A 17,229-nucleotide genomic window follows, 5' to 3' on the forward strand; every position below is an offset into this window, starting at 1 on the left:
CGCAGGCACCGCGCGGGCGAGCAGGGTCTGGCCGCCCTTGCCCTCCCGCACCCGCCCCGCCGGTCCCGCCCCAGCTCAGCCCCGCGGCGGGGGCTCAGCGCCGCTCCCCGGGGCCGCCGGGCAGCGAGTGCTCCGAGGGGAAAGGGAAGGAGGCTCGGGGGCCGCCCGCCGGCTGCGGGGAGCCAGAGCGCTCCCGGATCCCGGGCGGGGGGCAGGCGGCCCGCGGGGCCGGGGGGGCCGAGGCGGGGGTGGGACCCGCGGGGGGCGCTCCCGGTCCCCTCCCCGCTCGCTGCCCGGCGGGGCCGCCCCCATTGGCCGCGGCGCGGCGGCAGCTCCGCCCGCCGGAGCGGCGCGGCGCGGGGAGGGAGAGGGAGGAGGAGGAGGAGGGCGCCGGGCTGCGCTGCGCTGCTAGTCCGGAGCGGAGCCTGGCAGCGGCAGGAGCGGCGGCGCGGGGTGCGCAGCGGCCGGAGCCTGCTGGACCGAGGCAGCCCCGTGTCCCCCGCTCCTCCCTCCCCTCGCCTCTTTCTTTGTGCGCAGGGCAGGGGCGGCCCCGATCCATGGTCATGGGCGACAAGAAGAGCCCGACCAGGTGAGCGGGGGCGCGGGGGCGGGCGGGCAGAGGCGGTAAGATGGAGGGAGCGCGGCGGGGCCACCACGGCCGCTGCCCCGGATCCGGGCGCGGGGATGGCGCCGGGTAGGCCCGGCCGGCGGCGTGTGCTCGGCCCGGCGGGGGAGGCGGCGAGGGGCGCCTAAGATGGAGGGAGCGAGCGGGGAGGGGGCGGCGAGCCCGCGCCGCCCCGCCAGGTACGCGGGGGGCCGAGGGGGCTGCGGGCGGGGAGGGAGCGAGGGAGGCTCCTAAGATGGAGGGAGCGTGGAAGGGCAGCGGCAGGAGGAGGAGGAGGAGGAGGAGTGCCGGTGTCTCCCAGGCTGCCGCCGGTGCCAGGGCTGGTGCGGTGCGAGCGCAGCCATGGCGGCTCCGCTCGCTCGCACTCCCCGCTCCGCGCACTCGCCGCTCCCAGACAAAGGGAGGTTTAACAAGGTGGAGGAGGGAACGCGCCTCCCAGCCCGCAAACTCGCCCACCCACCACCCTCCCACCCTCCCTCCCGGGGCGGGCGGCCCGGCCCGGCCCGGCTCGGTTTCGGCCCGCGGGGTCGGGGCGGAGCGCGGCGCTCCCGGCACCTCTGCGGGCCCGGCCCGGGCTCGGCGGCTGCTCCGGCCCCGGGGGAGGGAGAGCGGCGGTGCGAGCAGGCGCTGGGGTTCGGGGCTCTGTAACATGGTTTCTCATGTGTGTGTTTTCTTTTTCTCCTCCTCCTCCTCTCCCTCCTCCTCCCGCCGCCTCTCTCCTCCTCCCCAAACACACACGTACACACACACACGCTTCTCCTCTCCCTCCCCCTCCTCAAGGCCGAAAAGGCAAGCCAAACCTGCAGCCGACGAAGGCTTTTGGGATTGTAGCGTGTGCACCTTCAGGAACAGCGCCGAAGCCTTCAAATGCAGCATCTGCGATGTCAGGAAAGGCACCTCCACAAGGTACGTCCGCGCCTTCCGACGCGGCTCCTGCTCCGCGCTGGGCTGCGCAGACTTGTTGATTTTTTTCGCTGTTGCCTGGATATCCGCTGGTTGTATCCCCCCCTTTCCCCCGCTGCAGTCCCTTCTGTCCCCGTTCGCAAGCGTGTGGATTTTAAAAATTCTCTTTCAAGCGTTTAATTGGAGCTGGAAGACATGTCTCGTGGATGTGGCAGCAACTTGGATCTTTTTGTTGTTGTGAGCTTTTTTGTTGCCGGTGTATAGAGAACCTTTTGGAGATCCACAGCCAGCCAGAAATGCTCTGACTGTGGTTTGGGGCAGATGGTTTCTCTGGTTTGGCTGCCAGGTTTACCTGTGTTTTCTACAGGAGTAGAAATGATTGAGGATTAGGGAGTGAAAAGGGAAAGGGCTGAAACTAAAGATGCCGTGAGAACAAGAACTCCCTCCCTGAGCTGTTGATCTCTCCGTGACTGTTGTCATCAGAAAGGAATCGGCTTTGTGCTCGGTGTGGGAATGGTGCGGATTTCTGAAAGCTTTGGCTGCCAGGTCTCTGTGCTTGCCTTGTGCTGAGGAGCTCTGGAAGTCTGTGAGATGGTGAAACTGACATACAGTGCTTAATTTCACCTCAAAAAGAAGCCCCCAAACTTGCTCTCTCTCGGTTGAGAGGTTCAGAAAGTTTGCCACGGAGGTATTAGTTGGTGCTAAAACAGGCGTGCAGTGCTCTGCTTTGCCTTTCTTTTTGTGGTTTGTTTCTGCCGTATTGATTTCTGGTGTTGTTCGTGTTGTACCTTTCAAATTTGAGTTCCCATCCCTGTGCTCTGCCAGGGAAAGAGTCGGTGAGGTTTCCATTGTGAAAGGCGTGGTGTTCTCTGAGTGCCGCTGTGTATTGAGGTGCTCTCATCAGCAGGCTGTTTGCATGACTTGGCTGTCTTGGCTTGATTGACAAAGGAGGTGAAAGTGTGTTTGGTTGTTATTGTTCTCACTGTGCTTTAGACAATGCGAAGTGCCTACGTTTTTAATGGGGGTGTGTTTTCGGGCTTTCTGAACTCTGAATTACGGTAACAGAGTGCTGTGGTGTGTTTGGTGGTGCACATCGCGTTACAAGTATCGCTGTGCTTTGTACAAATTGCACAGAGGTGTTGAACTCAAACCAGTTGTACGCAGGATTGTTAGAGCATGAGTAAGGTCGAGCTTGTGGGACAGAAGTGCTCTGTGCTGACTCTTGACTCATTCAGCCTCATTTTGTTGTGCAGCCAAACCTTCCCAGCACGCTTGATTCCTGTGGGTCTCTGTTTCCTTGGCTTCCCCCTGGGCTCAGGTGAAACATGTTGGTCCTGAAGTCGCCTGGTCTTTGGCAGTGCTGCTGCAGAGCAAAGCTGAGCAGCCCCACCGCTCTCGCAGCCTCATGTCAAGCATGTGCCCGGGTGTTGGTGGGAGGAGAGCCTGGATGATGCAGGAGCCCATATGGGATGGATCTTATATCAGACACTGTTATTTTCATTGGCCACCATGCTGCTGTTCATTTGGAGACCAGCAGCCTGCTCTCATGTGCCCTTTTTTTTTAAATGATAATTTTCAAACTGTTTGTTGAGGTGGTAGAGTGTTTTGTCTTTTAAAGAGCCATTAAGAGTGATGGCAGTTGATGATTTCAGGTTAAGAGCTGTAGCATTACTTGCAGATGTGATCCTCGGGTCTAGAACATTGTAATTCTGTTTAGCTTTTAATGGACCCTTATGAATGGCTTCTAATTTTAATTCATTTAATTCATCAGCTTTCTATTCATTTTTTGCTGCTTTTTGAATTACTTTTGTTTGTAGAATTTGAGAAAGTATTTAAAATATTCAATGGCCCATCATGTTTTCTTGCATATTTGTATAATTTATGAATAAATACAACAGAAAGCAGGAGTGATTAAGTGTCGTGTGTTGGGAAATCCTGGGAGGTCAGAGCTATTTGTGGTGTTCCTTTGAATGTTATAGTATGTGATGTGCAAGTCAGTGCTGGGGAAATTACTCAGAATTTTTTAAATAAATGACTGATGTAAAGATACATAATGAGTTATGATTGATAATCTAGTACTTGAAATATAAGGTATCTGATGAGCTTGACTTTTAAGTTGCAATTTGACAAGTTGATGACACTTCCACAGTTAAAACTGCCTTGCTTCATTGTGACTTGCTTCAGTAACACTTATGGAAATGTATCAAACTCACTTTTAAAAAATACTCAACCAAGAACTGAAAGACTTGGTGAAGCAACTGTTTTCATCAAATTATTGTGTGCAATTACAGTATGCCCAGGGATTTTTTTAAGATCTGGTATGACCTACTTCCCCCCTCCCTCCACTGTGAAGCCAGTTATTTATTGTGGAATTTACTTTGGCTGATAAATATTCTCTGATTTAAGAACTAGTGAGGCCCTGAGCTCATTCTCACCGTGTGTATATTTTTTCAGACTCGATATAATCTGTTGGCACGTGGGAGGGGTGGCTGGCAGCAGTTAGAAGTTTTATTTTCTCAGATCCAACTATCCCCTCTCCCTGGGATCTCATAAAAGGAGCCTCAAACACAGTGAGTTTTAGAGTTGACCTGCCAAGTCAAAATCATTGTAGAGGCTAAACAGTTAAATTGCATCTGAGTATTTTTCCAAGGAGCTGTTTATAAATATTTCAGGTACACTTTTAAGTAAAAATTAGGTCAAATCCATCTCTGAAGAATTGGGAGTTGTCGTGCACAGATTATATTAAACCTGTAGCACTTACTTGAATACTGGATTTGTTACAGTATGTCACTAACTCCCTTTGCTCAACTTGATTCTTGCTGTTTTATGGTTAAACTTTTATTGCTTTCTATTTAGGCAAGTATGTTGAGTTTTTCTACTGTTTTCCTTTTGTGAGGAGCATGGCAAAGACACAGGCTGTGTTCGACTCAGCTGAACTCAGTGCTCGGCTGGATGAGATGATGATTTAAGTGGCTGGTTTGGGAGTGAGCAGTAGGAGGGTGTGTGATGTGGGGTACAATGCTTTATTCTTTTCCTGAAGGAATTTTGGATTGGTGTCGTGGTGTAGGAAACTAGTGCTGGTCACCACTTCTATCCTGTGGCTCTTCTGGTGGTTTGCTCTGGTGTAGCGACACTGTCTCCTGCTCACGGGAGAAGGCCTGAGTTAAAACTTCTGCTGGGAAGTTTGCTCCACAGGCACGTGTCCTTTCCAATATCCATACCACTTCAAACACGGAAGGAAAGTTTACTTTGGATTTCCTAAGAATGTGAGGGCAGGATTTGGCCTCGAATTTCCCGTTACGGGGAGCTGTGAGTTCCTGTTTGAGGGTAGGGATGGGTCCCTGTTTCTGTTTGGTTTCCCTAATGGTGTTCTCGCTGCTCTTCTCCTTTGGTTCTCTGATAGTTCACATGTGTTGTGTTCCTGCAAACTTCTTGTAACTTCCTCACTCCTCCCAGACATGCCTGTGAAGTGTTTTCTCTGTGGAATTGTTTTCAGGCATCACTGTGAAGGAGAGTATTTGCTCCCTCCTGATTTCAGATAATACTGGTTTTTGAAACTTTCCTTTTGGTTAAATAGGTAAGCAGTAGATGTGGTGGAGTTTCTCTGATGTTAATTTTGCTCTAACTTTAGGATAAGTGCTTTCCTTATCTGAACTCCACATCCTTTTGTCATGAATGTGCCTTGAGTATGGAGAAATGCACTTAAAGGCAGTGGAAGATGTGAAAGCAACAACAGAATGTCTGACATGCAAATTAACAAAACAATGGGAGTTTTTAGTACAAAAATTAATAGTTTGTAGTGTGTGTTTGTCCACTGCAAGGTATACACTTAGTAAATATTTCTATTCTATTTGTTGCTAATACCTGCATGCCTGAAGTACATGGTTTGGAGTTTGCATGAAGTGATGTGAATATCCACTTCATTGTGGAGTGCTCAAGGAGTGATGTCAGTTGTGCCTCACCCTTTTGCCATCCTTATTCTTGAGGGGAGGCCAAGCTGAAACTGTTCGTCATAATTCTAAAATGAATATTCTCTTGTGTGGAACAGGTGTCACAGATACTGGCCTTTGTTCCCCTTCAGTTCCCCAGAAAATTCCTTCACATGTTTGCAGGATCTGAACTAGCACTTTGAAGGATGCAAAGTACTGACCATGTCACCATCGAAAAGTGTTCTCTTGTTCTTCATCCAAGCTGGGTTGACCAGAATAGGCACCAGATAGTACTGCTGTTCCTGGAATGAGGAATTAGCTTATGATCCTGGCCTTCAGGCAACTAATATACGCCCTGCTTATTTGCTGTGCATTTGCAGAACTGTTCCTCTGAAAGTTCTTGCTTTGGTGTGTGGCTGTGATGTAGGCTGGAAACACAGGGGTTTACTTGAAGGCTATTTCAAGTTATTAGACAGCTTTCACCTGCATTAAGGTGGGTTTTCTTTAGCATCACAGCTGGCCTTTAAGTGTCTTAATTTTTATTAAAATGGAATATGTAACTCGTCTGGAAAAAGCTGTTGTGGAAGGGATGTTGGTGCTTTTACTTTGGAATACTTTCTTACTATTTGGCAGTTTAGATCTATGGTTAAATGATCCCTGTTCTCCTGTTGATTGCTGCTGTTAAATGGCTGTTGGAGTGAAGTGTGGTCAGTACCAGCCTGGAGCTGTGCCTGTGTTCCACCAGGCCATCCACATCCTGAGGATGTGTCCCCTCAGGGACTGCTGTGCTGATGATGGAGGGTCCAGTGTGACTCTGCCTAGGTAGTTCTGAGTGATGGAATGCACAATACCTGTGAGCAAAATGTTTGCCCACATGCCAGGAGTTCTTGAGATCTCTGTTGTCTCATACCTTGTTTACCAGCACTGCTCAAAAGTAAGTGGCTGTTACTTTGGAAATTTGAGGAGTACTTTTGCTAAGTCTGGCAAACCCACCAGGGCAGAGGAGCTATAAGGACAGGCACAAAGAGCATTTGACAAGAGACAGTGCTAATGGTTCACAGTAAGCCCCCAGTTCTGGAGCTGTGGTTTGAAAACACACCAAGTCTGGCTCTGACTTGCAGTGCGGGACCGGAGCTGTCTCACGCACGTGGCTTGGAGTATTGATCCCTTACTGGTACAGATTCTCACTACACTTGTTTTATAAGCTGGCTTGGAGTTACTCTGTGAGGCTTCACCTGAGCACATGAAGCTGTTCAGCTTTGGATCAGCTGTTACCTGTGCAAGCACAACCCTGGTGTAAGATCTGTGTCTTCTACTTCGGCTGTTTGAAAGAAGTGAGAGTTGTGTCCTGATTTGCTCTTTGCAGTTTGGCTCTGGCATTAATGATCTCATTACCATCACCCCAGGATTTCTCTTAGATCTCAGCACCTCTGGGAAATCATTCTCAGCAGGGAAGATCCACAGTATTGATGTGCAGCACCAAGGCAATACCTCTTTGCTTCGGTTGTGAAATTTGGGTACCTGAGATGCTCTTGGTGACAACTTCAGCAGGGAGTGTGGTGGTTCCTGTGACTTGCTTTGCTTCTACCACTTTTTTTTCTGCTGAATGTCCTGTTAAGGAATAATAGCTATACCTGTTGTTTCCTGTTTTGATTAGGATAAAATGATATTTTTGTTACAATAAATACTAAAATCTTCAGTTTGGATAATATTTATGTGGCCTACCCATTTGGGTTAAATAATTCTGAGTAGTAGGGTTTAATGTCAATCTCTGATGTCTCTTGAAGACTCTAAAGATCCAATGGATAAACTGCAACGCTGAGCACTGATAATATGCAGTATGGATATTACTAATTTTTCCCTTCCTCCATCAACTGCTTTTTTGGGAGACAGGAATCTAAATCAAAGTATGTATGTGCATGTAGGAGGAGAGGGCATGCAGCTTTCTTTTATTGCTGCCAACAGACGTCCTGTCCACTGGGATACTGACCCCTTGCTCCTGACAGGTCCTTGTAGGGAGCTGGTAGGCAGAGGAATGCAGAGCAACTTTCTCTGCATGCCTTTCTTAATTGCCCTGATTGTTTCATGTTCCCATCAGCTGGGTGCAGAGGGGCTGCTGCCCTTGCACAGCTGGTGGGTGTATTTGCACCCTGGTGTGGGTTTGTCTGGTCAGTGGAATGGGATGAACTGTAAGTAAGAAAGTGTGCAGTGTTGCCTGGAGTAACAGCTGAGGGGAGGGCAGTGGTGGGTTGCAGGTGTGGTTCTCTGTGGGTGCTGTGGGACCTGGGCTGGCTGTGTTGGTGTTCCCAGCAGCGTGTGCTGCTCTGGGGCTCTGTTCAGGCTGAAATGTTCAGACCCTGGAAAAAACCCATGAGACCCAAGACAAATGAGGGATGAAAGGTGTCAGGAAACGTGCTGTGGGCTGGATGAATTGTTTTGGCTGGATGCATCTGGCTTTTGTGCTGTAGCTTGGACACCCCTGCCATAACTCCAGGCTAGTTCACTGCTGATCATGAATCAGGTGTCACTTGTGCTCCGGCAGCTGCAAGAGCTGCTTTGCGTTATCGGTAGGCTTTCTGTTCCCTACTGTGGTGCTGCTCCTTTTCTCCTGCTCTGTTGGACTTGAAAAAAACAGACAGGCCCTTCCAGGGTCCCTTGGTGAGAAATGCACAAGTTCAGGGCACTTTGGGGAGCTCTGCTGGTGTGCAGGGACATGGCAGCAGGGTGAGACAGGGCTCAGGGAGTGCTCCTGCATTAGGCAGACCATGTGCTCTGCTTGTCCTTTTTTAATGTGCATCTCTCCTTGTCTGGGGAATTCTTCTTACAGGGAAACCCACTGACCTATTTTGTGGGATTTTGGGTGGTTCTGTAGGTTAGTGGGTTCCAGTCCCACAATGTAGGTCACTCGCAAGGTGCGCTGGAGTTTCGTAACGTGCAGTTCTGACCTGAAATAACATTCACACAAACTCTCTCTGTGGCTGTGCCTTGCAGCTGTGCTTTACATCTTTTTGCACTGGGCTCCTCCTTCTCAAGGTAAAAGAAGAAATTTGGGTATTTTCAGAGGGAATGGTTTATCAGTATTTATTAATTTATTTAAAGCCTCCACGTTTCAGAGAGGTAAGGGCAAATTATCCTTTTTGCCACTTCATGTTTATAAAGGACATGGCAAGAAAAGCAGATCATGAATACTGAGTAACCCATCCAGGCTACCCTAAGCAGATGTCCAGGATTACAGGCTACAACAGAAATAATGTGGAAATGCCTCCATTACATTTATGTAAGTTCCTTTTACAGCTGACATATGCTAAATACATTGATTGTCTCTTTGTGCAGACAGATTTCCTTTACATCAACCAGAGCTCCTTTCACACTTTTTTGGTACATCTGGAGGTACGACCAGATCCTTAACATTGTCCTTCCCATAAACCAGCTATTAATTAGGGGCATGTTCTTTGTAGCAGAGTGCTAATTGGTACATCAACAAATTCACTGCCTGTTAAACATGGGAAAGGTTGTAATTCTGACTGGCTCAAATGAGAGGGGAAAGCATCACTTCTCCTTGCTGGCCTGGTGGGTTTTGTTTGATTGTTCAGTAACTCAGTGTCTTCGAAGACATGGGAATCTCAAGTCGCCTTCCTAAAAAAAAGCAAAACGAACGGGCTAAAACTGGGTGCTGTTTTGATGATATTTTATTATCGAAGTGCTGTCTGTGTTTCAGAAAGTTAAAAGTGCACCCGCAGCCAATCTTTTGTTAAGTAATACTGGAAATGCGTGAGAAAAAGTAGTTTTAGTGTTATAAAGTATGATCACGAGCCAGGAGACCTGACTTTGAGCTGTGTTTGGTCTTACTTGAGACACTGGCCTGGGGTTGTGGAGGACACTCCTATGCTACAAGGATCAAAGTACTAAAGCTTTATAATTCTGTTATTTGCTACAGAATCAGAAGTCTTGTATCAGTCAAATAGATTTTAACCTTCTGACTGATAAACATTTTAAAGCATATGTTCTGTGGCAACTTTCTGGGAGCTGCAACGTTCCATATTTAATATGCAGGGTCTGTGCTTTCTGTCAGTTGCTGTACGGAGGTGCAGACTTCCAGAGTCCGTGTTTACAGCTTACGTAGGAACATGGATTTGTTGCTGTGGATGGTGGGATCAAGTGCACCCTCAGCAGGTTTGCTGAGGGCAGGAAGCTGCGTGGTGTGGTCACACGCTGGAGAGAAGGAATGCCATCCAGAGGGACCTGCACGGGCTGGTGAGCCCATGCAACCTTTGTGAAGTTCAGCAAGACTAAGTACGAGGTCCTGCACTTGGATTGGGGCAATCCCAACCACAAGTACAGGCTGGGTGGAGAATGGGTTGGGAGCAGCTCTGGGCACAAGGACTTGGGGGTGTTGGTTGACAAGAAGCTCAGCATGACTCAGGAATGTGCTCTGACAGCCCAGAAAGCCAAATATGTGCTGTGTTTCATCCCCACAATGTGGGCAGCAGGGCGAGGGAGGGGACCCTCTGCTGTGCTCTGGGGAGACCCCACCTGCAGTGCTGCCTCCAGCTCTGGGAACCCCAACGGAGGAAGGATGTGGACCAGCTGGAGTGAGTCCAGGGGAGGTCACAAAGATAATCAGAGGGATGGAGCTTCTATCCTATAGAGACAGGCTGAAAGAGTTGGGGTTATCTAGCCTGGAGAACAAAAGGCTCCAGGGAGACCTTAGAAAACCTTTCAGTACCTAAAGTGGCTCCAAGAGAGCTGGAGAAGGACTTTGGACAGGGGTCTGGAGTGACAGGACAAGTGGGAATGGCTTCACACTGAAGAGAGGACAAGGTTACATTGGATATTAGGAACAAATTCTTCCCTGTGAGGGTGGACGGGCCCTGGCACAGGGTGCCCAGAGAAGCTGTGGCTGCCCCAGCCCTGAGAGTGTCCAAGGCCAGGTTGGATGGGGCTTGGAGCAACCTGGGACAGAGGAAGGTGTCCCTGCCCACAGCAGGGAGGTTGAACTGCGTAGTGTTTAAGATCCCTTCTAACCTAAACCATTCTGCAATTCTGTGTTCAGGAGTTCCAGAAACTTTAAGGATTTTACCAGATTGGTTGTCTTTAAATAAAATTGAAGCAAAACAAGTTAGTTTTGGATTTTGTTTAGGGCTAAACAAGGAGTAAATGTTTAGACATGTTTTCTCAAGCAGATTGTTGATAGGGATTCAGAGTTATGATGAATTGTTTGTAACATGCAGAGGTGCTAAGTGAGACAAAATATCTGCCTTGAGATAAAGCTGCCTTCTTCAGATTTATGTTTTTGAGTAGACAGACGTGAGATTGATCATAATCTAAAATATTTTTACCTGAACTAAATTATTTTTATGTGTGTGGAACTGTGTCTGGGTAATTCATGTGCAACATCACATTGTCAAACTGGGGAGGTGGACAGAGGATGCAGAACTACTGGGATTTGGTGGTTTCAGTGATGTAAACTTGATCAGAATGCTGCCCAGTAAGTCTTGTGCACAGGTTAAGCCCTGCACCCTGGTTCCAAATGTGCAGTGTTTTTTATATTATAGAGTTGTTTCTTAATGGAATAGGATTGCTTCTTTTTGAATTTTTTTTGTTACCTATGTACTAAATAAAGGATTTGTATGTTCTTTCACTTCTGCAGATGTCAGTGGGGCTTGTATGATACTAATGTGATTTCAGCCTGCATAAGAGATGCTGGAATTCACCCTTTAGCAAATCAGTTTGCTAAGTATACTCGGGTTGCCATTTTTTAATCTGTATGATTATATTCACTGTCTGTGTTTTAATTTGATCAAGAAATTTATGTCTATGGTACGTTTCATTCTTTTGTTTAATAAAAGAAAAAATCTAGTTTAGCAGAAGGGTGTAAATCTTCCTTGTCCTTCTTGGACAAAGCATCCTGATCTACTTAGGTTGTTGGAAATGTGTGTTTCTGCTGAAACATTTGACTCTCATTATATATCTTGGAGCTCTTATTCTGAAAGTGCTTTCGCTGTTTTTTTCGGAAGTGGCACTGAGCACTTTCTCTTCCTGAGATGAGATTTCAATAAGAGAGGCAATACATTGATGGATGATGGCCCTGTGATGGAGTCAATCAGCCAGTGCAGTCATTTGTCTCCTGGGGATACAGGGTAGAGCACATCATTAGCAGCAGAAGGGGAGGCTTTCCTCTGTAATGCTAATAGGGCGAGGGAGCTGGTTGGTGCCTGTTTGCTGCTCTGGCTCAGTTATTACAGGTGCCTTACAGAGAAATAAAACCATTTTCATTTGTTGTCTATGGGTGTGGATCCATTTAACAAAAATATTTAATAAGCTCTAGGAAATGTTTCAGACTCAGCACAGTATTAGCAATTTGTAAACCTGCATTGCATGAAACTGCTCATTGTAAAAATGGTGTTTTGTGGGAATTGTGTGTCTCAGTGGTTTCATACACAAGTAACTTGGCTTGTGTAGGAAAGACTGGCAGTGCCTGACAGCGTGGGGTTCAGAGGGTCTGTTGGAGGAGAAGTGCTGAAAGTGGAGCCTGTGGGTTGCAGAAGTTGCTGTGACAGTGTCTGATGGCCCTGGGTTTGTCAGAGCAAAGGGCAAGGCAGTGGCACCAGGGTGGGTGGCCTGGCCAGGGGACAGGAGGGTGCTGTGCTGGTGCAGGGCCGAGCTTGGTGTGCTGGGCATCATCCAGCGCTGCCCATGGAGGATGAGTTAACCTGCAAACAGCTGTTCCTCAGTGGCTACTTGCTGCTTTCTGGGCACTTTCCGCTCTGTGGGTGTGGCATGGCAGTGATCCCATCAGGGGCAAGTGTGGGCCTTCCTCGAGGTGGACAGGAGTGCTCCACTTTGGGGATACAGGGCTGGAAATCTCGTGTAAGCACCATCTTCTGTGTCCAGAGATGGTCAGTTCCAACATGGCACACAAGGAAACTATAAATTTTAGGACAACAGTGTTGTTCTGGGTGGCTGGTGGGTGTTTCTGTGTACCCTCCAGCACAGAGGGCAGAGCAGGGCAGGGCACTGCTTGTTGTGGGAACTTTCTTTTCCCCCTTTTTGACTTGCTGTGACTCTGCACAGTTGGGTAACTCACCTGCATAGGTTTTCCTGTCTGTAAGTAAATGCAGTATGAAGTCCACAGACAGCTTATAGGAGGTAAAGTTCATTTTTGGAAAATACTTTAGATTCTGAAATGTCTTCTCAGAAACTGCACGTGAAGTCAGACTTAACAAACAATGCCTGTCTTCCTTTCTCTGAACTGCATAGATAATTGTTTAAAAACAAGAGCAAGGACAGCAAGGAAGAAAGTGATGTTGCAACTACTGTTGTGGTGGGTAGTTTTTGTGCATTTTTTTCCTCTCGTGCAGAGTGATCCTTTGCTCCTGGAGCTCGGGAAGGAGCAGCACAGCTCTGTGGTGTGTGGGGTTATCAGAGTTGTGCAATTTTACATGCGGGTTAGCAGGGCAAGGAACATACTTCATCATGGGTGTGGGAATGCAGTGCTTTGGAAGCAATTAAAAGCCATTAATTAGAAGTACTTACTGCCGGATATGAGTCAAGTTAGTTGTAAGTTGCTTAATTTCAGAGGTCAAGAAGATCTGATGCATCCGGGACATGGTTTGTTGGTCTCGGTGGGACTGCCGGGCTGGAACAGCAGAGCCCAAACTGTGACATTTGGAGCTTCATTAAGTGACTTGTTGATGGTGTCAGTTTGGCAGCACCTCTGCAAGCTGGGACCACACATTTGCATTCAGAATTTCAGGCCTGTGAAGGGTGTGTTGAGGCTCTGGGGTTGCATCAGCTGGGAACGTACAAGTGTGTGCTGGGAATTCACAGAGCTGTGCTGAGAGTCACTGTGACTGAACCAGCACTCAAAGAAGCAATAGGGAAACTTTATGGTAAAGAAAAATTGTCCTGTCTCTATGAAGAGGATGACATATTTTTCCAATTACAAATTAACAAATTGATAGAAAAACCAGCAACAAACAGGGTGGTGGAACATCATGTCCTTAGGTCATGGACCTATTCTGTGAGTGCATGTGGGGAATCACCTTCCTGTTCAGCCTGTGCAGTTACAAAGATGTAAAATGCAAGGACAGTCTCGCTGCTTGTGCCTGGAAGAAGCATTTCTTCTGCCAACAGAAGCCCAGCATGTCCAGGAAATAATGGGAAAAGATTTGTAAAAATGTACCTGTCACAGTTCTGTGCCAGTTCTCAGGGTTTCCCTTAAAATGCAGGGCAAGTGAGGGATAATGTCTAGCAGTAGTTTCTCTAGTATCATCTTGTTATTTTTTCTCCTCTTTACTTAGTTTTTTTACGTTTTAAGCCAGACTGGCTTTCCCCCTGGTGCTTTAAATTCAAAACTCTGAAGCTGTACAGCTGTGCCACAAGCACAAGTGGTTTATTTTATTGTTTGGATTTTTTTCCCACGAAGGCACACAGTGTAAGGAGCAGCTTTCCTTAGTCACAGGTGTGAGAATATGAACCCAGTCTGTGCTAAAAAATTAGTTTAGTAACAGTTGGTCGCTGTATTTCCGAGTGTGCTGTCATTTGCAAATGTGTCTTGATTCGACAGGTAGTTGGTGCCTGGGGAGAATGTGACCTTTTGCTCTTGGCATTGATTTTTGGGTCATGCCCAGAGGCTGCAGAAGGGAGTGCAGCACTTTGCAAGGGCTGGGTCAGGCCTGAGACAGATGCAATGAGAAGAAAAGGAAGAAGTTGACATGAAACTTACCACGGTTGTCTTTTGTGATCTTGCTTTGTTCCAAGGCTACTTTTTTCAGGGATATGTTTTTAATAGATAAAAAACAATTGAGAAATTACTTGTATTATGTAAAGCCCTCAGTGAGGCTCAGGGAATAGGTTGGTCTGTGTCCACATAAGCAAAGGACTCCTTGGATCTCTCATTGCTCTCACTTGTCCTGGAGCCTCCACAGTTTGAAAGGGGCTGAAACTGACACAACTCTGGATCTGTTTGTTTGGTTTTGTTTGGGTTTTTTTTAAGAAAGCATCACAGATGGTGACCAAACATTTTCTTGTTTTTAAGCAGAATGAAACAAAATACACAAAAAGACCCAACAGATTCACTAAATTTTGCAGGGCTGTAGTTCTCAATGAGTCTCATCCATGTTCTCACTTGGTCAGAAAGATTATATTCCTTCTCCCTGGAGTTGTGTCCATGTTTTTGCTTGTGTAACCAGCAGATTATTGGTAGGTAAGGTGGGTTGATTGTCGTGGCTCACTGCTCCTCCTCCCTGTGCCTGTTCAGAGTAACATCCTTGGCAGCTTTTAAAGTAAAGTTCTGCAAAAATTGCTGGCTTGTGGCAGAAAAAGTTTTCCTACCAGTTTTGAACTACTGGGACTGTTTTGTTTTTTGAAATGCTGTTCATCACTTCACAAAACTGCCATAAGTACATCTTGAATCATGCATAGCCTGAAGAATATCCTGGGGGTAGGGAGACATAAATAATTGTTTAATTGGCCTGCACTTTTGTGTAGCTTGTATCGTATTGAGTGTATGGGAGGGACTGATTCTAAACGGTGTTTTACTGTAACAATTCTCTTGAGTCCTAAGATGAGCATTTATCCCAGTAAAATTTAATGTGGTGTTAAGCAAGACATGCAAATGTGTTTTGACTTGAGTTTACGTTTGTTAATAAAAATGTTGCCAATCTCTCAGCTTTCATATGTTTGGTAATTATACTAGCTGAGGTCTTCAAGAGTTTTACAAGGAGAACAACATTCTATTGGAATGAAAAAACTTTGTGATTAATACTTACAAATAGTTAATAACTTTTTATATGTCATTAGATGAATGAAAAGACGTGCCTTCAGTGGTTGTTAGCAGAGATGGTAAAAATCTGAGTAACATGCCAAGATTGTTTTAATTAAGAATATGTTGATAATTCTAAAAATTCATTTTTGACATCCATCTCTTAGGCTTAAAATGAATGTCAAACTTAGGCTTTTTTATACTCCAGGAAAATATGCTCTTTGCTCCAAACACGCAGCAAAAGCAAAGCTTGTGAAAATCAATTAGAATAATAGAGTACAGCCATTGCAAAATATCATTACAATAGTTAAGTAATTACCCCACTTGCATGACTTAGCAAGAGGGATAAATAATGCATGCAGGATTGTGTCGGAGCTTGCAGGGAAGGTTCGTGCTGGCAGAGTGGCTGGGAAGGGCACAGGCAGAGCACGTGTCCAGGAGGGTGTCTGCTGCCTCTGGGAGCCGGGGCATGAAACCTTTCAGTGAGTGCCTGTGATTAAATGCAGAACAGACCCAGTTTTCTGTTTTTCTTAAAATTTTGAGGCGGCCTTTGTGCATTAACGCAAGGACTGGAGTCCCATGGACAGCTGGGTCTGGTCAGCAGGAATGTTGGCTCTTTTTTTCAGCAGGCAGATGAGTTGATTTTTCATCCTTTCAGCCAGAACTGAATACTCTGAATCTGTCAGTGGCTGTCAAGAGGATTGTCCTTTGGATTAGTGAGCTCCTGGAAGCAGTTTGAATCACTGCAGTTAAAAGCACGCCGAGCAGTGGTGTAATTAATAGTTATATAATGTACCCAACAAGCTTAGGAAGCCAGACTATAACTTGGAGAGAAACAGCCCCGTGATTCCCTGCATTGCCTGAGGACCACCATGCCTTTAAAAGGTGGTAACTTTTGTCCCAGGACCATTGTGGTCAGGGCAGGTTTGTTGCTATCGTGTTGCTTTTATCATGAGATATATGCAAGCACCTTCCTGCACCTTTGCCCTGCCCTTCCTCTTCTCTCTTGTCCTCATCAGGACCTGGTCAAACCAAGAGCTCTGCTCACCATGGGCTTGTTGGAACCATTCTTTGCTTGTTGGAACTTCTGCATTTGCAGAAATCTTCAACTGCTGTGTAATTATGGATGCCACATGAAATAACTCCTCATCTCATGAGAATAATACACATTTTTGTTGTTGAATTTTTGAATAGATGTTTCAGGGAGATTATGCAATACCTTTCTGTTGCACAGTTCTAGTAAAACTGTCAGTCCTTGACCACTTGTGGTTTTAGGGGAGCTGAAATGGCTATTGAGACTTGCAGAGTGTTTTGTGTCAGGCTGGAACCTGTCAGGAAAAGCTGAGTATTTCAGCAAGGCATCAGGTGAGTCTGTGCTCCTCAGACCTCACTCTTGTTACTGAACTGGAGATGTAATGCTTTCAAATTTTTTATATTAAGTCTCTGAGTATCTTAAGCACACAGAGATGGTGATCAAAATTCTGAGGTGTTGCTCTAATTTTGGTTGAGTTTGATAAAAAATGAGTGTAATTTTATTCCTCTAGCTCACTGAATGCTTCAGTTTTTTTAAACCTTTACAATCCAACATTTGAAAAGAATTTCTCATCTTAGTTGATATATAGATGTGGTGTTTAGTGGGGGACTTGTCAGTGGTGGGTTAATGGTTGGACTTGGATCATAAATGTCTTTTTCAGCCTACTTTATTCTTTGAAAAAGGGAGAATTTTGCAGGTACAGAACTTAGTATTTCTGTTTCTAAAAAGATACCATATCAAACATATTGATTGGTGATTAATTAGAAGTAATTTCATGTATAAAAAGAGCTACTTTGTTTTAAAATGTGATATTACTGCTTAGCAAATGTAAGGCTGTCTGCCCTCCAGTTTTGTATCTGCTTTGCTTGCCTGAGTCAGTTTGTTCAATATTCACTGCCACTGACTTTGGATAATTAAGAAAAAAGTCTGCTGTTCTGAGGAGATAAATGCAGCTCCTGTTTGGAACGAGGCT

The 17,229-nt window shown here is 46.5% G+C and overlaps 1 protein-coding gene across 1 annotated transcript in view; it reads left to right on the forward strand.

Moving 5' to 3' along the window:
- The first annotated feature begins 372 nt into the window (after positions 1-372).
- RYBP (RING1 and YY1 binding protein) overlaps positions 373-17,229 on the forward strand; it is a 43,475-nt gene continuing 26,618 nt past the window's right edge. Inside the window, exons 1-2 of the mRNA XM_071550229.1 lie at positions 373-589; positions 1,406-1,531. Coding sequence (XP_071406330.1) covers positions 558-589; positions 1,406-1,531 — 158 coding nt within the window. The 5' untranslated portion in view covers positions 373-557. The remainder of the gene's footprint in view (positions 590-1,405; positions 1,532-17,229) is intronic.

The sequence above is a fragment of the Pithys albifrons genome, chromosome 3 (genome assembly GCF_047495875.1).
Source record: "Pithys albifrons albifrons isolate INPA30051 chromosome 3, PitAlb_v1, whole genome shotgun sequence".
Taxonomy (NCBI): Eukaryota; Metazoa; Chordata; class Aves; order Passeriformes; family Thamnophilidae; genus Pithys; species Pithys albifrons.